Below are 25,561 nucleotides of genomic sequence, written 5' to 3'. Positions count from 1 at the left end.
TTTTCTTGACCCTCCGCTTCATACCTGCCTCCCTCTAGTCTTACTCACAAAGTGTCCTCTATTCACCTGTGACTGCGAGCTAGCTCCGGGATCACTGCAGCCGCCTCCCCTCCCTCCTCACCTCTGCAGCCCCTGCTTCCCCCAAAGCAGCACATCAGGCCCCTCTGCTCTAGCCTCTCCAGGCTCCCAGCTCTCTCCCATTCAAAACCAGCATCCTTGCAGTGCCCTCCTACAAGCCCTTCCTGCCCCTAACACACTTGACCTCTCCAAGGTCCCCTTGACCTTTTCCCCTTCTCTGCCCTCCAGCTCTCTGGAGGGCTTTCTCCTTCCCTCTCTCCACTTGAGCTGGCCTGCCTGCTGTTCCTCTGACGGGTGCCCTTCCCTCCCCACAAGGACACCTGCTGGTTCCCAGATGGTTCCCCCCCCCCCCCGCCTCCTTCAAGTCTTCCTGAGGCCCCTTCCTGCTGAGACCTTCCCTAACCCCCTTCCCTTCCCAATTTATCCTTCTTCATAGTTCCTATTGCCCTCTGATACGCTGTATGTGTGTATTTCATCTCCAGCAACTCCAGCTAGGCTGGCGACCCCAGGAGGGCCGGCATTTTTTGTCTGTCCTCCCTGCCATATCTCCAGTGCCTAGAACATAGACGCTCAAGAAATATTTGGGCAAATAAATGAATGCCTTGGCACCTAGCTTCCCTAGGCTGCACCCACACACGACCTGCGCTCTGCAGCCCAGAGGAGTCCAGAGGAGACAGTGCTGGGCAGGGGGCAGAGCCCCCTTGGCCACAGCCCCACTGTGTGATCTCCACTGAGCCTTTTCTCCTTCCTGGGCTCCGGCTTCCCCCATTATACAGTGAGGAGGCTGGATTGGAACTTCCAGGGCTTTCTTGGTGTGGGAACTCAGAGCTGTCTTTGCATCTCTCCAAGTGTCTTTGCATCTCTCAAAGACTGGAAGTTTATTTACAAAGGTGGGAGGGGGTGCCTGGCAGTCCCTGCTAGGAAGAACTTCCAAGACTCAGGCCCCTTCCCTGAAATGGTGGCAGGTTGAGGAGAACAGGGCAGGGATGGTCATGGGAACTAAAAATAGACCCTAGAAAGGTTTCTCCAAAAATATATCCCTTTAATCATCATCAAAATCCATGCTAGGAAGCCTGAGGAATAGAGGCCCCAGGCCTCTACACACTGAGAGCAGAGGTCAAGTGTCCAGAAGGGATCGCTCATCGGAGGAAGCCAGTCATCAGGCAGGTGAGCGTGGGGACCAGAATGGTGGCCAAGGGCAAGGGCAGCAGCTGTCCTGGGGCCCGAGACTTGAACACGTGTCGCTGCCCCTGCGGCTGCAAGGGTCTGACATTCTCTGTCATACTCAATGTCTGCTCCTTATCATAGTACAGCTTCTTGGAGAAGGCGAAGATCTGTGGAAGAGAAGGGGCTCAGCACGAAGCCAGGCGCAAGCAGAGCTATGCTCCCTCATGTATGACCCCAGCATTGGTGGTTCAGTGGTAGAATTCTCGCCTGCCTCATGTATGACCCCAGATCAGTCACCTTGCCTGTCTGAGCCCTCTTTAGGGCTTTGGAATCCCTGGCTCTCAAGTTTCTTTTTGTTTTGTTTTTCCCTAGCTCTCAGGTTTTTGTGCAGATGAAAAGAATAAGGATGTAGAGTGCTTAGCTTCCCTTTGACAGGTGGACACACAGCTCACAGTTTTGAGGGCCCATAAGCACGGATCACTGCTATCTTATCGCTGTTACTACAGAACAGTGGTTCTCAGACTTAAGTACATGAGCATCATGGCGGGGTGGGGCGGGGTGGGGCCAGGGTAGGGGGGGCTTGTTGGGCCCCACACTGATTCAGGAGGATTGGGGCGAGGTTTGAGAATTCAAATGTCTAGCAAGTTCCTAGATGATCGTGATGCACCTGGACTAGGGACCACCCTTTGAAAATTACTGTTCAGCAAGGAAAGTATCACTGAACAGGGATTTGGCCCTTGGGTTCACAGCTGTATCCCTGGAGCCTGGGGTGTTGTAAGGTCTTGAGTACCATTGTTGAATGAATGGACTGTTTTTCCTACTGGGGCTGCACTGGTCCTTTCTCAGCTGCTCCTGACCATTCCTGGCCCTTCCCCCTTGCTCGCCCTCCCTCTGTCCCCAGGACACCAGCTCCCTGCCCTCACTGGACGAGTCCCACCTACTTGCAGGGGACAGCGTGGAAGCCTTTTCTGAGGGGAACCAGGGATGGGATAGGCAAGAGCTTTCTTGTTTGCCATACCCTGGGGAGTGTCTGTGGATTCAACCAATAGGACCTCAGCTCCCTGGGGTGCCCCATGCCCACTGCAGCCCCAGGGGCCTTTATGAGGATCCAGAGGGATGGTTTCTGGGGAACTGGGCAGTGGGAGGCTGTATGTACCCTGAGCCGAGCCCTATGTACCTGATCCCTGCGGAGCTGAATGCGCTCCTGGAACACGGTCCAGACAACTGTCTCCTGGCAGCCTGGAGTGGTGAGGGAGCCCAGGTAGCGGTAGTAATGCCTCAGTTTCTCCTTCTTGGGGATTAGGTCGAACAGGCTGATGCTCTCTTTCATCGTGGTGTTCATCTCTGGGGTGGGTGTTGGTAGGGAGGATACCGTCAATTGGTGGGGGAAGCAGGGGTCCCTGAGAGCCCAGACCACCACATCACCCTGGCCCTTCCTCTGTAGGAAGAAGTCTCCTCCCTTCCCCTCCCCACCAACCACTCACTGGGTCTGGGGACATAAGCCAGTGCCTCCACCAGGGGCTGGAAACCATAATTCTCCTCAGATCCGGCCTGGAACAGAAGGGAAGGGGGCTTGAGAGGGACCTGTGGGGAGCCAGTGCCGACCAGAAGTCCATTCTCCTGGTCCATGCTGGGGAGGGCAGGCAGCTTCTGGGACTGAGGCCCTGAGAGCTTTGGGGCTCCCCACCTGGGGGTGTACAAGTTGCTGAGAAACAGAGGGGAGGTCAGGGTCCCCCAACCCCTTCCTGCCTTTCTGGAATCCCAGACCTCTTGATCCCAAGAAGCAGCCCCTCAGCCCCTGGGGAATGAGAGTCCCACCTCCAGCAAGAAGGCCAGCACTGCAATCTCATCTTTGGGGCCCTGGGCCTCTTTCTCGTTCCTCGATGTCCCCTTCTCTTTCTCATGGACTATGTGCATCTGGTGGCAGGGAGAGGAATGGAGAGAGGACCTATGAGGGGGTTGGAGCACCCTTCTCACCCAAGGCAGGCCCACCCGGAGCCCAGCCACGTGCCAGCCTGGAGAAGGGCCCTCACCTCCATGGCAAAGCGCCTGCCATCGAGGGTATGCTCTGAGCCCCTATCCGGCTTCTCGGACCAGTGCAGGTGCAGCTGTGTGGCCCGGTACCGGGCAGCCAGTCCTCCTCCAGCGATGGAGGCCTCACCCTCCAGCAGCACCATCACTGGAGGGCACAAGAGGGGGCTGAGTCCCCCGCAACCCCCTCGAGCCCCCCCCCCCCCACAGAGCTTTCTCTTCTGCCTCCACCCTTCACAGGCAACAGTCCTGGGCCATAGGGACAGGATGGGATGGGGACAGGTGGTATAGCCCAGACCTATTGCTGGCCCCCTGTGGCCCCCGGGCCCGCCTCTCCCTCTGCAACTCGCCCCCCCCCCCACCGCCCCAAACATGCACCTCAGCCCAGCCTCTCCCCTGCATCAAGCCTCTCCCTGATGCCGGGCCTTCTCAAGGGAGGGTCCAAACTCCTCAGCCCTGAGGTGACCTGCCCCTGGGCCCAGTTCAGCGGCTCCTAGCCTGACCCAGGCCCACCCTAGTTGTGCTCTCTGCCTCCAGGCACACAGTGCCATCCACGATTTTCTGAACACCCCAAGATGCTTTACGCCTCTGCGCCTTTGCTGTGTTGTTCCCTCTTCCTAGGATGCTGCTTGTCCTCCACTGAAAAGCATCTCCCCCACTTCCAAAGCCCTGGGCTCTGCAGCCCCTCTGCAGCCAAGGTGGGCCTGGAGGAGCACCTCTAGCCCAGTCCTCTGGAAGTCAGAGATCCCTGGACCAGTTTCCCCTGCCTGCCCAGGTCCCCCCCCCCACCGCCTGACACCCACCTGAATGCCCATTGTTCTGGACTTTCCACTTTTGCTTCTTGTCATAGCCAGAGAAGGAGAAGGGTCCCAAGTCTGGGTCTACCTGTGCCTTTGTAGTGACAATGTCGATGGGGGACTGGCGGCTCTTCTGGCAGTCTTCACCCCACTGGCTAGGCCCTGAGCAGGGAGGAGGGGCGGGCTGAGAGTCAGGGGCACACGCCCCTCCTCAGATTCAAGGAGGTGGAAGGGAGAGTGCTTGGAAGCTGACAGTGGAGCCCCCTGGAAGGGGGCCTAGGAAAAGACACGCCAACTGGCAGTATCATCTGAGGGCTTGGAGGCAGGGAAGGCTGCCCTGGACATGGGTGTGGTTGGGACTTGGGGAGGGGGCAGCACTGTTCAGTCCCTGAAACACGGCAGAGGCAGCCGCAGAGCTGACTGCAGGGAAATTGTGCAACAGTTGAAAAAAATACCAAGGACAACCTTCCAGGTCCACCCGAAGAGGGGTCGTTGGAACAGAACCAACGACCTCATTGTAAGAGCCAAATAGGGATGCCTGGCTGGCTCAGTTGGGGGAGCATGTAACTATCTCAGGGTTGTGAGTTCAAGCCCCACGTTGGGCAGGGAGCCAACTTAAAAAAAAAAAAAGTGTCTCTATAACTGATGCAACTGCTGATTTGTTTGATAGAAGACTTCCCCTCTTAGGGACAGCAACGGGAGATGCCAGGGAAGCCTCGGGCCACTGTACCTTCCCCGTCCTCCGAGCACCAGGACTGTGTATGTGCGTGTCCGTGCACGCCTGCCGATGTGTGTGTGTGTTTGAGTAACTGATAGCTGACTTGGGCGGATCATTACCCTGATCCTTCCCGCCCTCCCTGGGTTTTCATTTTGACTTGGGCAGTCCCCCCGATGCAGAAAACCCGTCCCCGAGACTTGCTGTACTCACCCAAGCAAGTATAGTTGGAGGCCTGGGCTTGAATCTCGTAGCACCAGTGTGACTCTGGGGCAGAGAGAGGAAGGACACGAGGCCTGTGTCGGTGCACGTGCATACACACGTCTCTAGGAATAGGCTGGAGCTGGGTGCACATAAGCAACACTCGTGTGTGTGTGTGTGTGTGTGTGTGTACGCAGTGGGTCAAAGACTAGGAATATCCCCAGGGTCAGAGACCCCCTTGGGTTGGGATGGAGCATTCCTGCATCTGGGACTGTAGGCCCAAAGGAAGGAGACTTGAGGAAATACAGGGATGGGGACGGAAGTGGTAGAAGCAGCCAGACCCCAAAAGTCCAGACCCATAGCTGATTGACTGGTTCCTGTGCCCAGGGCACTGGTCCTCAGGAAAAACAGCCACTCTTGAGGGGCCTTCAGAGGCCCTCTGAGGCCCTCACCTCTACCCCAGGGCCTGGCCTTGACCCTCTCCTCCAGCTGCTGTCAGCCTCCTCCTCCTCCTCCTCCTTCCTTGTATCTCCCACCCCAAACCTGGAAGGGAGGTTCTGGCAAGAGGACAGGAGGAGGATTAGTCCTAGTCTCCCCTCCTGGGACAACAGAGCCGAGTTCAGCTTGGCTGCCTTCCCAGACTTGATCCGGGATGATGGAGGAGATTAGACGAGCCCTTCCCTGGAACACACGCTCTTGTGTGATTAAGACCCGTTCTGGATTAAACTCTCACAGCCCACCAGGGACGGTAGTCAGGCCCTTTCAAACCCTGACCCACCACCCTGCAATACTGGTACGTGGGGTAGATTCAGGTTCTAATCTCAGCTGTGGTTCAGGGCTGGAGAACCAGCACCTCTGAGAAGAGGTTGTACGGCAAACACTACACTAAGTGCAAGATTTACCCACCAGGGGGGCCTGCCAGGGCGGTGTGTGCCTTGGAACCTTCTGTGCTTTCTGTTCAGGTTTTCTGTAAATCTAAATCTGCTCTACCATTATAGTCTATCAATTAAGCGGGGGTGCGGCGGAGCGGGGGGGCGGGGGGAGGCTGCGGCAGTAGGGCGGACAAAACATTTGATCCAGAGCTGAAATTCTTGCTCGGCCACTTAGGGGCAAGTCACCTTTATCTCCCTGAGCCTCAGTTTTCTCATCTGTCAAATGGCGCTAATAGCATCCGCCTCTTCGGACTGTGGGAGTTAATGAGAGACAGTGGAGTAGTCCAGGCAGCCTGCAGCACAGTTAAGTCCCCAGTGAGTCCATCCTCTTCCTGGCCTCCCTCCCCCTGGCCTCAGATCAGTGCGCAGATGGCCAAAGCTCAGGTTGGGCCGAGAGGAGAGAAATGAAGTGAGCTGGAAAGAACTCAGGGATGAGAAAATTCCTAAGAAAAGCACAGCTTCCCACTCAGCCTGAGCTGAGGCCTCTGAGCACATCCGCCCCCTCCTCTGGGGGCTGCCTCTGTCCACCTCCTCCGAGGTCTCCGGAATGAGGCCAGGGTGGGGCAGGAGCCAGGAGGTGGTCAGGTTCTCGGGAGGGGAGGGAACAATCAGGTTCTTGGGAGGGGAGGGGACAAGGGGTTCCAGGCCAGGAGAGTGAGCATCCCCAGAAAACGGGGCACCTTTTCGCTCCAGGCCCCTTGGAATCAGCTAGAGCTTTGCGTTTCCAGGCTCTGGGTCAAAGGCTTCATCCGCTGCTGCTCTGCTGCTCCGGCCTCTTTCAGAGTCCGCCAGATCCTGCAGTGTCTTCCCCATCACGGTCCACTCCCTGCCCTGGACAGGGCTTTGCAGCCCACCCCCCATGGGGGGAATTTCTGCCTTCAAGGAACCCCCCAGATGGGTCAACTCTGCAAGGGCCTGTGGCCACTTCCCCAACTCCCGGGTCCCCCTGTGCAGGTGGCCAGAGCTCGGAAGTTGGAGCCCGCTCACCTGATTCAGTCCTGGCTCCCGCTCTTGCTTCATCTCCGAAGGAGAGTTCAACTTTCCCCAGCCCTCCATTCTACCTCAGGCAGAGCGAACTGCCACTGGGCCAGCCAGGACTTTTCTCAGTGTCTGAGGAGACGATGGTTGGATGGAGCCCATTTGCAACTGTGAAAGCCTCCTTGTCAGAATTCACCCATGTCTTCCTCTCTCAAAGGTCCTGAAGGCAGACGGGGCCTCCAAGGTTGACCGGAGGCCTCAAAGGAAGCTATTCCAGGGGAAGCCTTGCTGAAGTCAGAGTCCTGAAGGGCGGACCCTCCTGTCAGCCTCCCCAGGGCCCATCTGGTTCGGGCTGAGCCATTCTCAGGAATGTGCTCTTCCCTGACTCTGGCTACAGCTCCTGGTTTTGTAATGGTGACCTCTGGTACACTGTCTTAATTGTGGAGACTTTTGACCTGTGTGGCTGAATGCTCTTGTAACTACCCTCTTCAGGAGGCAAGAGCCAGGAAAACAACATTGATGAGGCCAGGGGTCAGGTTTACGTCCCTGGGCTGAGGTGGCAGGGTCTCAAACTAGCTCAGGTTCCTGTATTCATGAGAGGGCTGCCCTTGCAAATAATGACAAGCCTGCTGTCTCAGGGGGCCTGGGAAGGAGAGGGGCTCCCCACAGACAGATCTTGGCTCCAAGCTCCAGGTTCTACCTAAGTGACCCGCCTAGGTGAAGCAGGAATGCAGTCGCAAACCCCACAACTGTCACCAATTACCCAGCCACAGTCCCTTACCCTCCACTTGCCCCCCTGGACCTTTCTTGGTGATCCAAGGAGTTCTCTCTGATGGACCTTGCTCACTCTACATTCCCACTCTGTGGGGAAGGAGGAATCCTGGAAACCAGCTCAGCAAAACCCAAGTATGTCCTGGCAAAGTCTCAGCAACTCCTGGCCTGGGTTCTGGGGCCCCAAAGAGTCCTATGACTCCTCTCCTCCTCCCTCCATGACAGCAGATGTTCTGGGTTGTCTGATGTGTATCCTGGTCCCTCTCCAGCCTCAAGCATCCCAGGGGATGAAATGGGTGGAGGGAGACTAGTCCCGAGACAGTTTCCAGTCTGAAAGCCCCAGCACTTAATGGGAGCACAGGTTGTAGGAGGGGGCAGCTGAGATAGATTCCTGGCTGGTTGGCTCCAAGCAGCCATCAGGCCTGGGGTGTCTGCATGCGCCACTCAAGTACCACACCAAGCACTTACACCCACTAGCTCACCTGAACCCTTAAAACCCCTTAAGTCAGCATTACTATCTCTATATTGTGAGAAAACTGAAGCGAAGTGACTTACCCAGGGCCACACAGCTACAAAGCAACAGAATTAATTGTAAAGTGTTTCTCTTTTTCTGAGTCCCCCTGCTTAGGTAAGTTTCCAAATTCCGACTTTACATATGAATTTTGTCACATCCCATCTCTCCTCTTTATTCCTCTCCTGGGAAGAAGCCAGTAATTTCTGCAAGGTTCCCCTCATCCCCTCCAAAACACACACACACACACACACACACACACAGCTAAATCTTTCCCACAAAAGGCACATACTCTCTCCTTCTCTGCTGCAGAGGGAGGACCTCACCCCTTACTCCACGACTCCCAGAAGGGACCATCTAGCTTTGGAGAGGACGTTTGGCCAGCTGGACCCCAACAGGGGACCATTGGAGGGGTAGCTGAGCTGGGGACTGGCAGATCGGGCTTCCTGCAGAGGAGATGGTCCCCTGTGGGGTCGCAGAAAAGATTCCTCCCCTGATCCCCGTGCCCAGCCCTGGGGCTGGAGGTGCTTTCAGCTCTTTATCAAATATTAACACACAACTCCTGCCACCTCCCACCTAGGCGAATAATTAAGAGCTCGGCCACATTATTAATCTTTAAACGAAAATCACCCTGGCCGGAAAGACCGGCTCAGCCAGGGTCTCGGGTCTCCTAGTGTCCCCCCTGGCCACAAGCTCCCAATGTGGCTCTGGGGAGGGGAAAGGGAACGACCAGGAACCCAGGGTGCGAAGCGGAAAAGCCAGGGCCTCCTGTGCTCTGGGCGGGGGGCAGCCCCTCAGCACTGAGCCCCGGCGGGACAGACAGCGACGCAGGGACAGGCTGAGGACCAAAGGCGCGTGCAGTGCCAGAAAGGGCGAGAACGGCGGCGTGCGTCGAGGCGGGTCGGGAAGCATCCACATCACTGACTCGCACTCTCGCCGGGCCGAGCGCCGCGGGGCCCCGCCATCCCCCGCAGCGGCAAACACGCGCGCACGCAGCGCTCCGCCGCCGCACGTGGCCGTTCGGGAGCGCCCGGGGGTCCGCGTCCGCCCCGTCCGCCCTCCCGCCCCGTAGCCACAGCGGTGCCCACGCAGCCCGAGCCCGGCGCGCGCCCCGCGCCCTGCGCGCACTGCGGCTGGGGACGCCGAGGGGCCGCCCGCCCGCGGACCGGACGGGGGCCCGCGCGGTCACCTGCGCTGGCCGAGGGCCGGGCGGCGGCGAGGGCCAGGAGCGCAGGCAGCAGCCGCATCCCGCACAGGAGCCAAGACGCCGCCGAGCCGGGGGTCGCGTGCCGAGGAGGCCTCCGGGGGTGCAGCGATCATGCCGGCCCCGGGTTTTATAGCGGAGCTGCGACGGGAAGGAGCCCCGACAGCGGAACGCGGGTAGCGGCTCCTCCCCCTGGCGGAGCCTCCCCTCCCCGCGTCCTGTCCCTGAGTCGAAATCCTCCGCTTCCACCCCCTGCCGGGCCACCTTGTGCCTCGTGCCCGCACCACCACCACCACCCCGCCCCCGCCGCCAGCGCCGCTCCTCTCGCTCCTGCCTCCGAGAGCCGCCCGCCCCCATCACACCTGGTCTTCTGTTTGAGAACCGGCTGGTGACCTCGCGAGGTACTTGATCCATACAAAGATGGGTGCCCGGATTCCTGCCTTTGATCGGTTTGGCCTGGACTCCCAGCGCAGCCCTCTCGCCTGAGTAGCCGTCCGCCAGGACCTTGGGCTGGAGGTGGACGGGTCAAGACAGCCTCCCGAGGATGCTGCAAATGAGGGAGGTGTGCTGGCGTTTCTTGAATCCGGTGTTCCCAAAGAGAGGGCTGGCTTTTCTCCCTCGGGCTGTGGTCGCTGATTCTCTGGGTCTCTTTTCTGTTTCCTCTCAGGCTGTCCCAAACTTAATTTCTATGCAGACCAAAGACTCTTCTTCCAACACGGAGTGAAGACGCCCCTAAACCGCGGTGTGAGCATTTCTGCGATGGCCAGAGGAGAGAAGGGGAACGGCGAGGGGCCAGACTGAGAAATAGATCCCAAAGGGCTCAGGGAGACAAGAGAAGCTGTGGGGTCAGAGGTACCAGACTGGCTCCTGTTGAGGCGCCCAGACCCCTGAGATGAGATGGGAAGAGAAGAGATAGGGGTCTGAGTGGACCCCTAGTTCTCTCATCTGCCAGGATCTTCAGAGGGGTCCAGGGAAAGGAAAGTTTCCTCGAAGGAAGCCCTAGCATTGGGGAGGACAGGGCTGAGGGGAGTCCTAGAGAGGAAGCTGCCTTTGGTCTCAGGAGGGGTACTCAGTCTTCTGGCTGCCACCCCCCTGCTGCAGAGCCTCTAGACTCTTCCATGAGGGCTCTAGGTACTGTGCGTCCCACATTGGGTGGGGGCTTCCGTAGGGGTTTGGAAAGCTTAGACTCGGGTAGAGAAGAGGGACAGGGAACCAGGCAGTGGGCCTGGGCCCCCTTCATCAACAGGAAGCCCCTGTTTTCTGGTCTAGTCGCTTCCCCATCCGCTGCCAACCTCTCTGCTCTCACCAGCCTTTGAACCTAGGCTAGGGACCTCTGAAGAGGGATTGCCTCCCCTAGAACTCTCCAGGCAAAGGGCCTTCCTCTTTGGTGACAGTCCTGGCTGTAACCACCACCGCCTGCACCCCCCCTCCATCCTGGCCCAGGATCACAGCCTCAAGGAACAGCTTTGATCCTACAGAGAGGGGAGGGGGTGCCCACCTCCTCGGGTTTAGGGCTCTATTGTCTCCAATGCTTTTAAATTTAATCAGCAGCTGAGACCTGGCAGTCAGGAGAGGGATTCCACACCCCACAGCCTTTTCTGGGGAGTGGATTTATGTCCACAGGGCTATTCAGGACTGAGGAATGGAGTGGGGAGGAACCCTATTCCTGGGAATGAAATGCACTTCAGGGGGTCTGCGTGACCCCAGGCCAGGCCAGTGACTGGCAGGAGAGATTGAAAACCTTTGGTGGGGTTAAGGGGCTACTGATCAGTGACCTTTGGACCCACCTCAAAGTCCATCCCTTTGGGGCCTCCCCGGGAGAAGAATGAGTGGGAGGAGCTGTCCCCTAAGTAATCAGGCTCTATGCCTGTGAGTGTGCCCCACCCTGTGAGTGTGCCCCCTACTATATGGGGGTGGGGGAGATGGGGCGAGCCAGGCTCTGGTGTGGTGTCCCCTGTGAGGCATGGGCTCATGTGGGAGGAGCTTAAGGATGGGCAAGTCTTCACGAATGTGCCTTCAGAGCCACCCCAGAGGCTGTATGTGGGCAATGTGGGAGGTCAGGGCGCAGCCTTATCATCTCCCCCAAGGTTACACGGGGCAAGAGGCTCTCCACTTCTAGCTGTAACATTCCCAGCCTTATCTCCCAGCCTAGCCCTGCTGTCCTGGCTTGCCATTAACTAGTCACCTGTCCCTGTCCAGGCCCAGGGCCCTGCTCCCCTGGAGGCGACAAAGCCCTTATTCAAGCAGGGATCATTAGAGCAGGGATGGGTCCTGTTGTGTCTCAGTGACTTACAGGACCCATAAAGCCCCAGCCCCGGCGCAGCCTCCTTCCTCTTACTCTGCCCAGGCTCCCCGACATGTCCTGCATTCTAGTCTCTGCTTTTCCTCTAACTCAGGCATGGCCTTGGGCAGCTTTCCAGCTCCCCTCTGATTACAGCTTCCTCATCTATAAAGTGGGGATCATCACCTGGCCCTGTGCCAATAAATAGTTACTGGGAACCAGCTGTGAGCCATCCCCTGTCCAGCCCAGACTTTCACAACGTGCCTCACGGTTCCCGGGTGCAGCCACTGCCCCTTGGCAGCCTCCAAGATGAATTAGAGTTGTCATCCTCTGGGGACGTGCGCCCACACAGCCTGGTTCGGAGAGGGATGGATGGAGGCAGTGGCCAAGCTGAAGGGCTCTGAGGACACACCACCCTGGGCTCCCTCTGGGGCCACCCACGTGCTCTGTGAGGACAGCTGAGACTTGGTTTCCCTCATCTGCAAAATGAAAATCATCCCCCTAACTTCCCCCTAGGTTGTTGTGAGAATTCTGTGACCTGTGCCTGAAGTGGGCTGGCCCAGGCTGATACAGGAGCACATGTGACCATGACCTCTAAACAGAGATCCCTTTACCTGGATTAAATCTGACCCTGGACAGGTGTGGATGTGGCCTCAGGTGGGAAGGGACACTGAGCTAGACCCTGGAAAGGCTCTTTCTGGACTCCCAAGACCCAGGGAGGGGGTAAAGAAGGCTGCGGAGGGAGGCTGGGTCCCAACTGCGTGGACACAAGAACATGAGATTTGGATTCAGCCCTTGCTGGGACTCTGATTGGTGTGAGGTGGTTCCCAAGGTTCATCGGTCAGAGGAAGGATGAGCAGGTATCTCTAAACAGAAAACCATCGCACCCATGTTCAGTCGACAAGGTGGGCAGGTAGAGTATAAGGCAGAAGTGTAGAACCAGGCTTTGGAGCATCCAAATCCATTCGCACCCCAGCCCCATCATTCACCCTTTACCTCCCTCAGGCTCCAGTGTCCTGGAAAACGGGATACAGATCACACCTCCCTCACATGGTGTGTGAGGCTCCACATCTGTGATGCTGAGTAAAGAGCCTTATAGAGTTCTAGGCACTCAGTAAGTGCTCAGTAAGCCTCAGCTGTAATTACTAGCCATTAAGCAAATGCCCTTGATTGTATAGGAGCCCAGAGGAGTGACGCCTAACTCAGCCAGTGAGTGGGAAATCAGAGAAGTCTTCCTGGAGGAGATGAGATCCAAGCTGAGTATTAGAAGACGAGAAGACAGAGCCCACAAAGGGAAGGGAAATCCAGCCAGAGGGAACAGAATGAGAAGAGGAATAGGGCACCGTGGATAGACTCCCAAGGAGGAGGTAAGTGTGCAGAGAGATAGGATCGGGGAGGTATTTGCCATCAGATGGATAGCACCTGTTTGCCGGGGTTGGAAGTTTGGACTGGTATTTCCTTTGATGAGGAGGTAGATCTTAAGAGCCTGATTTTCTAGGTCAGGAAACCTCTTCAGAGAGGATCATATGGCCCTAGAAAGGGACAGGGATCCTTAATTACTCGAGTTACAGAAGAGGAAGCTGAAGCTCGGAGAGAGCAATGACTTATCCAAGGTACCCAGCAAAGACGGCAGACCCGAGATTTGAACGCTGGTCTCCTGCTCCTCTCCCCATACTCTTTCCATGCCATCTCACCCTCCCTCCCCACAAACACCCACACCTCCCAGCCATTGGGACCCCCGGCCTCCATCTCCCATTGTTTTCTGCACCCTCAGAGCCTCCACAGATTAGCAGATAATTCAAGTCCAGGTTTGTGTCCCTGGGTGTTAAGATGAAACCCACATGCCGAAGAAGCCTTAATCAGTATTCTCCTCTCCACCACTCCCCGCCTTGGATCTCTGCCATATTCTAGCAGAGACAAGAAAGCCTTCCTTGCCCGCATCTGTGAAAGCTGCTGTTTCTCTTCCCTTGTCTTCACGCCTACCCTGTTTCTCTGGTCTATGGGGAGAATCCAGGGGGAGAAGAGGGAGGGGGCAGAGAGAGCTGGAGGCTCTCATGGGGGCAGAATAGGAACCTCCTTCGTGGACGGGTTGGTGGAAACTTCTTCCGCTGAACATTCTGAAATAGTAAGAGCAGGAAGATGCATGGGGCATCGTCCAGCAGAGGGGATGACGTCTGTTCTGCTCCTGCCCTGCAGCGAGTTCAGGAAAACTCCCCCAGGGCTGTCCCCTCTTCTCTCCGTGTCTCAACCACAGGAATCCAGGCTCACTCCAGCAGGAGGCTGGGATCAGAGCTGCTTTGGATTTTCCAAGTGTACTCACTTCACATTCTGGTTTTGTGGCAGAAGAACTCCAGAGAGGATGATGAGGGCGGAACCAGGTGGGGAGGAAAAGGCAGCCTTGGGGGAAAGGGGAACATTCCCTCCTTGATTCAGGATGCAGCCACAGGAGGAGAACAGGCTCTTTCAGGTGTGTGTGTGTGTGTGTGTGTGTGTGTTAGCTTCTTTGTCTCTGATTATCCAGGTAATACTTACCTTTGTAGACTATTCGGAAAGCGGGCGGGTGTGTGTGTGTGTGTGTGTAAATCACCAAAAACCTCTCTCTCAGAGGCAACTATTTTATAATTTGACATATTATTATTTCTTAAAAAGATTTTATTTATTTATTTGTCAAAGAGGGAGAGAGGGAGACCACAAGCGGGGCGAGTGGCAGGCAAAGGGAGAGGCAGGTCCTGGCTAAGCAGGGAGCCTGATGTGGGACCCTGGGATCATGACCTGAGCCAAAGACAGATGCTTAACTGACTGAGCACCCAGGCGCCCCTCAATTTGACATTTACAAAAAAAATTTTTTTTAAAGATTTTATTTATTTATTTGACATAGAGAGACACGGTGAGAGAGGGAACACAAGCAGGGAGAGTGGGAGAGGGAAAGGCAGGCCTCCTGCCGAGCAGGGAGCCCGATGTGGGACTCCATCCCAGGACCCTGGGATCACGGACCAAGCTGAAGGCAGACGCTTAACGACTGAGCCACCTAAGTGCCCCAATTTGACATATATATATTTTTAAAGATTTTATTTATTTATTGGACAGAGAAATCACAAGTAGATGGAGAGGCAGGCAGAGAGAGAGAGGGAAGCAGGCTCCCTGCCGAGCAGAGAGCCCAATGCGGGACTCAATCCCAGGACCCTGAGATCATGACCCGAGCCGAAGGCAGCAGCTCAACCCACTGAGCCACCCAGGCGCCCCTCCAATTTGACATATTTTTTAAGAAAAAAAATTTTTGAACAAAATAATCATCTCCCCAGGGCGCCTGCGTGGCTCAGTGGGTTAAAGCCTCTGCCTTCGGCTCAGGTCATGATCCCAGGGTCCTGGGATCGAGCCCTGCATCAGGCTCTCTGCTCATTGGGGAGCCTGCTTCCTTCTCTCTGCCTGCTTCTCTGCCTACTTGTGATCTCCGTCTGTCAAATAAACAAATAAACTCTTTTAAAAAAATAATCATCTCCCCACCTTAATCTGTTTAATTTTTGTGTCTTCTCTTTCAGTCTTTATCTATATGCAAAACACTGTTGACAGAACGAACAGCTCAGTGTTATGCTTCTCAGCCTTCACATTTCAGTGCAAACACGAGTTCACTTTACCTCGTAGCTCTTCCAACTGTCATTTTGTGGTTCCAGAATGTACCCAGGCTGTCCTCAGCTGACTTGCCATCTTGCAGGGACATCTTTCCACTGGAGAGGTAGAGCCACAGACTGGGGAAGCAAACCAGGCATCCTGGTGCCTTCCCCCAGCTCCTCACTGAACAGAACCACCGTCAGTTTGGGAGAGCAATGTGGAGGTGGGGTAAGGGATAAAGCAAAAGGTTGGTGAGGGACCCCAGCCAAGGGACCCTCAGAGGCCAGCTGGAGAATCTGAGCCTGGAGTCTAACTCTTTGACCTCCGGTGTGCCTGTAAGATAGGGAACATGTGCGAGGGGGGTGGGGAGGTGGGGGGGGGATGTTCTGCGTAGATCTGGGGGGAAGAGAGTCAGTGAGGAAGAGTGTACCCCTGGGTGCCTCCGCCCCTCGGTGTGTTTGCACAGCAACGGCGCCCTCTGCTGTCCCTGCGCTTCGAACCCATCAGGGCCTTTTACAGTCACGAGTTCTTCTGGCCACTAACTAGATCCTTCGGCCCTGCCCTGGTGTTTTCTTTTTCATTTGGGCAGCGGGCATCATTTAATGACTGTGAGGTAGCCATGCGGAGAGTTGGAAAAACAACTCTTTAGGGCCACCCTGTACCCGATTCCCAGAACGTTAGCCCCCTTCAAGGGACTTCCCACCATGACCCCTGGAGCAACCTCATTTCACACCTGAATTACTCTCAGATATCAGAAGGGAAACTGAGACAGAGCCTTGAGCAAGTGTCAGCAAGAACCCCGTCCTAGCTCTTTCCTTCGGGTGTGGCCTCGGCTCCGCCGTGCCCCGGGGACAGGAGGAAGGTGTGCAAGCCTCAGATGGAAGCTGGGATTTAGCAAGGCTGTAAATTGCTCACCTCCTGCCTCTGGTAGGAGATACGTGTAGGCACATGCGGGATGGTAAGAATAATCTGCCCGCCTCCTCCCTCACTCTGGCAGCCAAGGGAGGTGGGGGGCGAGTGGCTGCCGTAGTAAGTAATCTCAAAGTTAACTCTGAAATGTAGTTCAAGTTCAGTGAGCCCTCTGTGGGATGGGAATGGGCAGGGCTGTCTTCCTGAGTGTGGGACTTGTGTAGACACAGGGCAGCTGCCCTTGTTTGAGTAGTCCGCTGTGGCCCTCTTGACATTTTTCTTTTTAAGATTTTATTTATTTATTTGACAGAGAGTGAGAGAGCACAAGCAGGGAGAGCAGGCAGAGGGAGAGGGAGAAGCAGGCTCGATCCCAGGACCCTGGGATCATGACCTGCGCCAAAGGCAGATGCTTAACTGACTGAGCCACCCAGGCATCTCTGCTCTAGACATTCTTGACAATTTTTGAATGGGGTGCTCTGTGTTTCCACTTTGTAGCAGATATCAGGGTGGGGGTGGGGTGGGGTGCAAGGGCTGGACCTCCACCCTCTAGGGCTGGTCAGGAACCCTGCCGTGGTGCCTGAGAGAACCCATCGACCAGCAGCCCCTTCTGGAGCCCTCAGCTGGGTCACATTCTTCTGGACTCCACATGCTTCCAGTTCAAATCATGCAGGTTATTGGACATGTCTTATAGTGAACATGTCTTAGAGTTTGGGTCCGACTGTGCGTGGAGGCTACAGTCTGGGAAGCGGCTCCTGGTAGAGATGGGAGTGGTCAGGAGCTTCAGCACTGTGAAATGGACAGCACCCTTGAGGCGGAGGCTGAAGCCCTGTAGGGTCGGTGACAGGCCCACACCCTCTCTGGTTACCCTGGGAAGCAAGGTGGAGGAGTGGGCCCAGTAGCGTCAAGCCCCTGGGCCAGGGCCACAAGCCCCAGAGGGTGGATGGGGCTCGGAGCCTGTGCTCAGGGGATCAGCCAGAGTTTGAGGTCAGGGATGTGGGGTACGAGGGAGGGAGGGAGCCTGAACGGAGCTAGCCTAAGGAAGGAGGCTGGTATTCTGGGACCGTGGAGCCAGGAGCAGGACGCCGAGACGTGGTCCCACCCCTGGCAGCTCTTCCAGACTCTGGTTGCAGCGCTTGTTGTGACAAACCCTCCTGTCCCCGCAGGCCCAGGTGTGCGGCCTCCATCTCACACCTCAAGTTGGAAGGAAAGACAAGGGCACCTCTGAGGAGAAACGGATGTGCCAACTGGCCGTTCTGGGGGAGGGAGGCAGAGAGGTCCAGCTATGCTGACTTGGTGACAGGGGGATGCTGTGGACTGTTTCCAGGAGACATGCAAATGATAGGGTTCAGATTCCATGACTCATGGGAGGGGAGCAGAGCAGTGTCGCAGCCTGGGCCTCCTCCTGGCAGCCACCCTGTCCCCAGGGCCTCCATGGCTCATTGTGGGGCACCCCTGTCAGAAGTGGGAAATGAGTGGACAGAGGCAGAGGGGAGACACTTGAGGGCAGCAGTTTATGGTCATGGGAGGGCAGGCACACCCATCTGCACCCCAGGACCAGGATGAGGCCTTGGACTTCCATTAAACACGACCCCATCTACACACAAGGCCTCCGCTCCTTACTGCCATACACCCAACCTGTCCCTCTCATCTCTGCCCACAACCACGCTCTAGGCAGTCCGCCAGCGCCGGTCTGGGGGCCCCTCCTGGCTGTTTCAGTCTCCTGGAATTCCTGATTCCATCTACTCACAACACCCTTCCCGATCAAGCCTGTACATCCCTTCAGGCCAGGGTCCCAACACCTCCAGTTGGGTGGGGTCTCCCTAGCTTGGAGCCCTTGGCCCCTGCTCCCTCCTCCCCAGGCAGACGGCCCTGGGTGTGGTCTTCTTGTCTCTTCCCAGATCAGCCTTTCCCATCCCTGAGGCCCTGAGCTCTGTCAGTTTAGGAACCAACCAGGTTGGCTTCTTCCACAGCTGAGCTGTGCAGCCAGAGCTCGGCAAATACGGGTCAGTGAACCAGCCTTGTCTTGCTTTACTCACTGTAGGTGGTCTCACTGGAGAAAGGTGGGTCCCTATAGGCCAGTGGCTCAGGGTCGCCCCAGGAGGATTTCTGTGCAGTGCCTTTCAGGACTCAACTGCTGGGACAAACCCAGGCTCATCCAGCTGCAAGATGTATTGGCAATGTTATGAAAATAACGTGGTAGATCTCAGGACATTCTGAATTCATTTTACAACTAGGGCTCCAGGCCCAGAGAGGGGGCGGTAATTTGTCCCAAGTCACCCAGCGAGGTAGGTAGACCCAGACAATCAGAGGGAGGCTCCTCACCTCCTCCCTTGTCCTTGGAATGTGCACGCAGCTGCTTGCCTTTCCCACAGAGAAGCTGCCCAAAGACCCAGCCTTGAGAGAGTAAGGTGTTGATGAGACCATCTCAATTGTGCATGTGGCTGAACCCAGTGAAGGCCTTTCTGTAAACCCTTATGATTCTGTCAGTGGGTACGGTGGTAAACTCACCATGCAGCCGGCCAAGACAAGCTTCATATGGAACTTCTGTTGCTTATCAGACCAGAAAGGTTTGCCTCTTTTAACCTCTCTCCCTGCCCTCTGCATAGGGGGGCTTATTTCAGATTACACTGAGGAAGCTCCGGAAGTTTCAAATTAACAGCGTCAAGAGTTTTTTTCTTTGCTTTGCTTTTCATTTCTTTTTTCTTTTCTTTTCTTTTCTTTTCTTTTCTTTTCTTTTCTCTTCTCTCCTTTTTCCTTTTCTCTCTTTGCTCTCTTTTCTTTTTTTAAACAGTGTCAGAGTTTTTCTGAGACATCAATGGATTGGGGAGATCACTTTCCACCCTCCGCCCACCACCACCACGACCACAGAAAATCTGATCCTTTCGCAGCCCAGATCACAGCCAGAAAACACAATTCTCAAACTTAGCTCTAGTCTCCTCGTTCTGGTGTTGGTCAAGTGCAACCATGCTTTACTCCCAAAGACTTGAGAAATAGCAGGGATGCTCTACTGGTGATGCCAGCCACGAGATGGGGGCTGCCGAGCGCAGACTGGTTCTGTACCCCCCGCCCCATGTGTCAAAGGCACTGGCAGAAAGGGCGCTGGAGAGGACCAAGCATGGGTAGCACAAAGTCAGCATGAGCTGTGGGGAAACACAAACACAGCTGGCAGGTCCTCAAAGGGTTACTCATGGAGTTACCATGTGACCTGGCAATTCCACTCCTAAGTCTTTACCCAAGAGGAGTAAAACGCATGTTCAGGCGAAAACTTCTACATGACTGTTCATAACAGAATTATTTACAGTAGCCACAAAATGGAAATAATCTGATGTCTACCAACTGATGAATGGATAAGTAAAACATGGTATCTCCATTTAGTGGACTCTGATTCAGTCATAAAAAGATCATTCTAACATACTTTACAATATGGAGAAAACTTGAAAATCTTGAGCTAAAGAGAGGTCACCAAAGATCACATATTGCATACTTCCATTTATAAGAAATGTCCAGGGATGCCTGGGGGGCTCAGTTGGTCGATTGGCTGCCTTCGGCTTGGGTTATGATCCCAGCGTCCTGGGATCGAGTCCCACATTGGGCTCCTTGCTCGGCAGGGAGCCTGCTTCTCCCTCTGCCTCTGCCTGCCATTCTCTCTGCCTGTGCTCACTCACTCTCTCTCTCTGATGAATAAATAAAATCTTTTTTTTTAAATTTTTTTAAAGATTTTATTTATTTATTTGACAGAGAGAGATCACAAGTACGCAGAGAGGCAGGCAGAGAGAGAGGAGGAAGCAGGCTCCCTGCTGAGCAGAGAGCCCAATGCGGGACTCGATCCCAGGACCCTGAGATCATGACCTGAGCCAAAGGCAGTGGCTTAACCCACTGAGCCACCCAGGCGCCCAATAAATAAAATCTTAAAAAAAAAAAAAAAAGAAATGTCCAGAACTGGCAGATCCAGAGAGACAGAAAGTGGATCCGTAACTGCATGTGGCAGGCAGTGTTGGGGGGAAGTAGAAGTGACTGCTAATGGGTAAATGGTTTTTTCTTTGTTTTTTGGGTTTTTTGGGGCATGGTCTATGTGGGAAGGCTCACCCACCCCAGCCAGACACAGAGCCTATGAGTGGTTTAAGAGAGAGGGCCTTCCTATTTCTTGGAAAAGCTGGCTCTTTTCTGGGGGAGGTTGGGTGGAAGCCCATATTTTTTACTGGCTAAGCCCTTGTGCAGTGCACAGACTACACCATGTCCATGGTCCTGCTCCTCATCACCCCAGGGCCATGGTCAAGCTAGTCTCTGTGCAGAGGTGAGGTCCTATGTGAATTCCCTCTTCCTGGTATATGGTCTGTGCCTGTCCAGCTGTTGGGCTTGGTGCAGAGGATGTAGGGAGTGTGGTGCTGTGTAGGCCCTGCAGGGCATGGGTCAAGAAAGCCTTCAGAAGGTAAAGAAAGCACCCCAGGAACATCTGAGGACAAACCAGAGGCTTGTTGACTGGATCAGACACTTAGATAGACCCTCCCAGCCCTGTGATCGGGGTCCCCAGGCTAGGTTCCTCATGTGTTCTGGGATGCCCCATTTGATGACCACACTTGTGTGCCAGCAGCCGTGTCAGCGCTATGACTGAGCCATCTCTGCTCTCTTAAAGCTAAGAGTCTAATGGGTCACAGTGGCCATGCCTGGGACTGATGCCAGGGCAGGCACAGGGCACTAACTAAACCTCAGTGTCTCGAGAGGTCCTTTTGTGGCAGCTGATGGTAAAGCTGGAGTTATAAGGAGAACGAATTAACTAACTGATGTGGAGATGGGACTGAGGATAGAGTCGAGGGGGCAGTGGTTGAAAAGCATTTAAAAAAATGAAAAAGAAAGGCATTCCAGAAGGTGAACAGTATGTACCTGGAAAGGCTCATGGAAAAGGAGAGAGTGTGGGATATTGGAGGAAGCCACAAACTGGTTCTGGCTCAAGGCAGAGATTGGGGATGTACCTGGCAGGTAGGAATGGGCCAGATCACAGAAGTGCTTGTGATTAGGACATCCTGATGACCATGCCACCAGCAGTGGGCAGGGGCCCCTCACCATGTGTCACCCTTGGCCCCTGAGATCACTTACACCTGATGATCTATTCACGTGTTGCTTGTGTTGTCTTTGCATGGGCCTTGATGCCCTGAGCTGCCCCTCTCCCTCATCATTGGGACTTTCTGCCTGCTGTGGGCTCACAGACGGGGCATGGACCATCTTGGGTATGTATGGGAAAGAGGTTACTGCTCTGTTCACTGCCCAGCATCGCATTCCCTAACCTCATCCTCAGGCACCCTGGTAGTGGGTTGCTTCTGGTTCATGTTGGTCAGGTGTAGATGTTTAGGCTGCCAATCATTCAATTTGGTGGGAGAGCTCCTACCTTGGCCTTTGGGGAAACCCTCTCTGGTGGTGCCTCAGTTTCCCTCATTCTGCCAGGCCTGCTGGAGGTGTTTGGATCCACATTTGTCCCAACAAGGGCTTGGCACAGCTGTGGTTCAGCTCCTGCAATGAGAAGGTGAAGCCACGCTCCCTGCTCACTGCCTGAGGGCCCAGCAGGGGTGGGATGCACCTGCACCTCCTCCAGCCACCCTCCCCCACAGCCGCAGGGGCTGACTGGCAGTTTCCTTCCTCTTGGGTGCCTGGCAGGCTGGCCAAAGGGGGTGCATGTTGGTTCTCAGGGGAGAAAAGCCCTCCTCTTGTCCTCCCCAGGAGGACTCTGTTATTGACGATCTGGAGTGGGTGTTACTTACCATGATGAGCAGAGGTGTTTGGATTTGACAGGGGGGACAAAATCTGCTCCTTGATGAAGGAAGAAGATGGAGAGCAAGCAGCAGGGAGGAGGGTGTCACAGGAAGCTGAACACCATAGGTGAGTCCTTGGGCTTTCTCTGGGGCTTCAGTGACTGTCCCATGCCCTCTCTTGTCGCTCTGTCTTCCCGTCTGCCTAGAATGGGCCTCTTGGAGTCACTATGTCATCCAGTGGGACACTTGTCCCCTTGTGCTGTGCCAGACAGACTGAGGAAACTCAGGTCCTGGTAGGCGAGGAGACTTACAAAAGGCCCCTGTAATGTCAGAGGTAGGACTCGAACCCAGGATTCTCCATCCCAGTCCACACTGCCCCATGTGGGACAAATCACTTTATAAACCCTCTTTTTTCTCATCTGTAGGACACAGACGATGCTGTCTGTCTCCCCAGAGATGGGGCGAGGACTAACATTCATGGTTTCATCAAGGGCATCACCTTCCAAATTCTACCCTCAGGCCTCCCCCTACGGTCCCACCCACGCTGGCCCATTTCCATACAGGGCGGGCCCTGCTCCCTGGCGCTGTGACCGCAGCCCAAGCCCCAGGCCCCTGCGCTGTCCTCACACTTGGCGTCGCCCATCAGGTGGCAGGGCTGGGCTTCGTCCTCAGAGTGGGCAAAGCAGACGTTGCCGAGGTGCAGCAGTCCGGCCAGGACCTGAGCGGGCGGGAGAGGACACAGTGCGAGCTCTTTCTCCGGGGCTGGTGTCTCACCTGGGAAGGGCCCGTCTCCTGCTGAACAGAGTCCCAGTAACAGGATAAGAGGAGACCCTCCTAACTGACGCCCCCTGACAAGGGACCCTGCCGGCACAATGGAAGCAGCTTGTATCCCATCAGTGACTAGAAGGGAGGCGTGTGCTGTGACAGTGCCCACCATACCAATGGGGCCGGAAATAGTTAAATCACCAGCACAGACCACACAGTCATGGAAGAAGAAGCTAGGATTTGAACTTAGGGCAGCCTGACTTCAGCTGCCTCTGGGACGCTCTCCTGGCCTTCCAGGTGTTCTTCTTGGTGGGGCTTTGGTGCTCAGGAAAGCAAGGCCTGCCTGGTCAGCTCAAGACCAACTTCTGCAAAAGAATCCCAGCAGAGGGGCAAGCCCGGGCAGGCCGACTGGGTGCATTCTGGCTGACTCAGGCTGCGTGGGGCTCCCCCCAAAACTTCCCTCTCAGGGTTGGGCAGCCAGGAGAAGGTAGTTCCTGGGGGGCAGTGCCACAGGAGCCTCCAGTTGGCACTGGTTCCTTGTAGATCTGTGGGTGAGAGAGAGCCAGTGGCAGACCGAGGGGAGCCCAGGCCCACGAAGGAGTAAAATTGTGTAGCTAATGTGTGGGGAGAGTTCTGAAAGTGTCTGCGGGGCAGTCAGTGTGGACACTGCAGAGAAGCATATAGACCTTTGGGGTTTCCAACTTCTTTCCTGGGGACAGCAGCCTGGATTAAGAGGACAACTCCCACCCTGGGGAGCTCACTGTCTGATGGGTGACGTATGGCCCTTCACTGGTGGTGCAAGGACCACCCTGGTTTCTCCCAGGGCACCCAGCACCCTTCCAGGGCCAGAAATGTCGCAGGAACAAACTATTTGCCCATGAACAAGCCCCCCCATTTTTTTCCCCTCTAAGCCTCCGTTTCACCAGAACTGGGGAAAACCTGGCTGCATGTGTTACTGCTCCAAGAGCTTCAGAAGGTCATGGCCAAGGTGAGACTACTGACATTGGCCAAGAGATACCTGGCTGATCTTGGGTTTGCGTGAATGAGGGACCATACTGTTCTATCCTATTCATGTTGTACAGGTGGAGCAAAGGACCCGGACAGAAGAGATGACTTGCCCCAAGCCACACTGTGAGGTTGGGGGCAGGGGACGGGAGGGCCAGGGATGGTGTTCTTCTAGGACCTGAACTGTTCCAGAACAACTTCCTAACATGCCTCGGAATCTCGACCTCCCAACCACCCAGGAGGCAACCACAGAGCAAGGTCCTCCATCTCGGCAGGCGTCCCTCCTTCTGGTCCAGGACCTCCCACGCATCGAGTGCACGACGCTCGGCTTCTGGGTCTCGAAGACCAAGCAGGACAATCGATTGGTTTTCCCCTCCAGGCCTTGCGGAGTGCGCATTGGCTTTGGATTGGACGCCCGGAAAAGACGGGGCAAGCGGAGAGCAGGTGGAGGCGGGTCCCCAGGATGCGGGGCTTCGTGCCGCGTCAGCACCGCCTGCAGGAGGTACTTGAAGCCCGAGTGCGGGGTCCTGTCGCGGGGGGGCGGGGTCCCCTGACTCCCCAGTGCAGTTGGTTCTAAGTCTGGTCAAGCCCGCCCTTTACGTCGCCCCCTGGCCGTGCTCAGAGGCCCTGTGGTCTCCTGCTCAGTGGTCTCATTAGTCTTACCCACTCTTGTAGCCCCCCGTTGAGAAGCCCTGTTTTTGAGAAGAAATCACAGCAAGCAGCCCTCTGTGCCCAAAGCAGGGTTGGGGGGCGTCTAGGTTCCTGAACGCCTGTCTACACTCCAGAACTCTGGGGGTTTGCCTCCAAGCATATTCCCGTTCTTCCTTGGTTGCCCATAATAAAAGTAGCATGGCGGCCTTGCAACATTCACTACCAACCCCTCCCCCCACCGCCGCGTCACCATTTCTTCAGCTGGGGAGGGAGATAAATTAGAGTAATAAGATTTGAAAAACAAATTGCAACACCAAAAAAGCCATGTTACATAACGCAGTGCCATTTTACAGAACAAGTTGTCAACAAAAATAGGACTAGTTAATTCTCTGGAAGCAAAATTAATTAAAAATTCACAGGAGATGCCAGAACACTTCGCTAGGAGGTTTTAAGAAGTATTGGGAATCTGGAAAATTCCTCGCTATATGGGTACAAATAATCCAAAGCTAAAGCTCCGGAAGTGCAGGTTTCTGCCAGAGTTGGGGGGTGCGGGCTGCTTGCCTCCCCTTTGCAGGGGCTGAGTGGGGCCGGGAGCTCTGGTGGGACATTCTCTCCTGTGGAAGTCATATCATGGATAAATTCAGTAGAGGATTGGCAAGCAAAAAATAAAAGAGAGGAGGAATTTCAAAAGTGCAGGCAGTTCATTCTCTTCCATTCCAGAACTGAGCCTGAGAGGGCCGGGCCCCCAGGCGGTCCCAACTCCTTATACCTCTTAAAGTGCAGTTATTTATTTCTCCAGGCTTAAGGGCAATTGGAGGTGTTCGTTTGTTTTTAAAATACCTTTTGAGGGGCACCTGGGTGATTAACTTGGTTAGACATTCGACTTGATCTCAGCTTCATGATCTCAGGGTCATGAGTTCAAGCCCCATGTTGGGCTCCAACGTGGGTGCAAAGCCTACTTATAAAAAAAAAATTTTTTTTAAAATATCTTCTGCTATTGTGCTGAGCATAGAATATGACCTTTATGAAGAAGCATAACACAACCTTCATAGAAAAGAATATTACTTCAGTGGCTGGTTCATCTGGTGGGTGTATGTTTCACATCTTAAGAAACCATGGGACTCTCTTCCAGAGTGTTTGTACAATTTTACATTCCCACCAACAGCGTATGAGGGTTCCATCTTCTTCTTTTTTTTTTTTTAATTTTTTTAT

General features: G+C 55.2%; 1 protein-coding gene and 1 long non-coding RNA gene across 7 annotated transcripts; one reads left to right on the top strand and one right to left on the bottom strand.

Moving 5' to 3' along the window:
* Window positions 1-1,099: 1,099 nt before the first annotated feature.
* Window positions 1,100-9,885, bottom strand: CA4 (carbonic anhydrase 4). 3 transcript variants are annotated; one of them, XM_044248503.1, is made up of 8 exons: window positions 9,748-9,885; window positions 5,002-5,055; window positions 4,080-4,235; window positions 3,279-3,424; window positions 3,064-3,162; window positions 2,730-2,796; window positions 2,423-2,589; window positions 1,100-1,412 (listed from the first exon to the last, which is right to left on the bottom strand). In XM_044248503.1, exons 1-8 carry the CDS (start codon window positions 9,797-9,799, stop codon window positions 1,218-1,220), a joined length of 936 nt encoding a protein of 311 aa, XP_044104438.1. In that variant the 5' UTR covers window positions 9,800-9,885; the 3' UTR covers window positions 1,100-1,217. The 3 variants fall into 3 exon arrangements, with proteins under 3 accessions (XP_044104438.1, XP_044104437.1, XP_044104436.1); XM_044248502.1 differs by lacking the exon at window positions 9,748-9,885 and adding an exon at window positions 9,371-9,443; XM_044248501.1 differs by lacking the exon at window positions 9,748-9,885 and having other exon boundaries at window positions 5,002-7,287.
* LOC122906492 lies at window positions 9,860-25,561 on the top strand. Of its 4 annotated transcripts, XR_006384546.1 has the most exons (6): window positions 9,899-9,947; window positions 10,053-10,237; window positions 12,845-13,033; window positions 21,969-22,055; window positions 23,605-23,681; window positions 23,776-25,561. It is a non-coding gene; the product is annotated as an uncharacterized LOC122906492 (long non-coding RNA). The 4 variants fall into 4 exon arrangements; XR_006384548.1 differs by lacking the exon at window positions 10,053-10,237 and having other exon boundaries at window positions 9,860-9,947; XR_006384545.1 differs by having other exon boundaries at window positions 9,942-10,237.

This window comes from Neovison vison, chromosome 5 (genome assembly GCF_020171115.1).
Source record: "Neovison vison isolate M4711 chromosome 5, ASM_NN_V1, whole genome shotgun sequence".
Lineage (NCBI taxonomy): Eukaryota > Metazoa > Chordata > Mammalia > Carnivora > Mustelidae > Neogale > Neogale vison.
This window is presented reverse-complemented; position numbering and strand designations above follow the sequence as displayed.

What these genes read in the sequence shown, in the direction of transcription:
- CA4 (XM_044248501.1), bottom strand. Translation starts at nt 5,143, where the DNA reads ATGTGCACCCAGCTCCAGCCTATTCCTAGAGACGTGTGTATGCACGTG. An exon ending in GCAGGCGCTTTGCCATGGAG is followed by an intron (nt 3,163 to 3,278) that starts GTGAGGGCCCTT and finishes CCCTGCCACCAG; the next exon opens with ATGCACATAGTCCATGAGAA. An exon ending in TGCTGGCCTTCTTGCTGGAG is followed by an intron (nt 2,797 to 3,063) that starts GTGGGACTCTCA and finishes CTTCTGTTCCAG; the next exon opens with GCCGGATCTGAGGAGAATTA.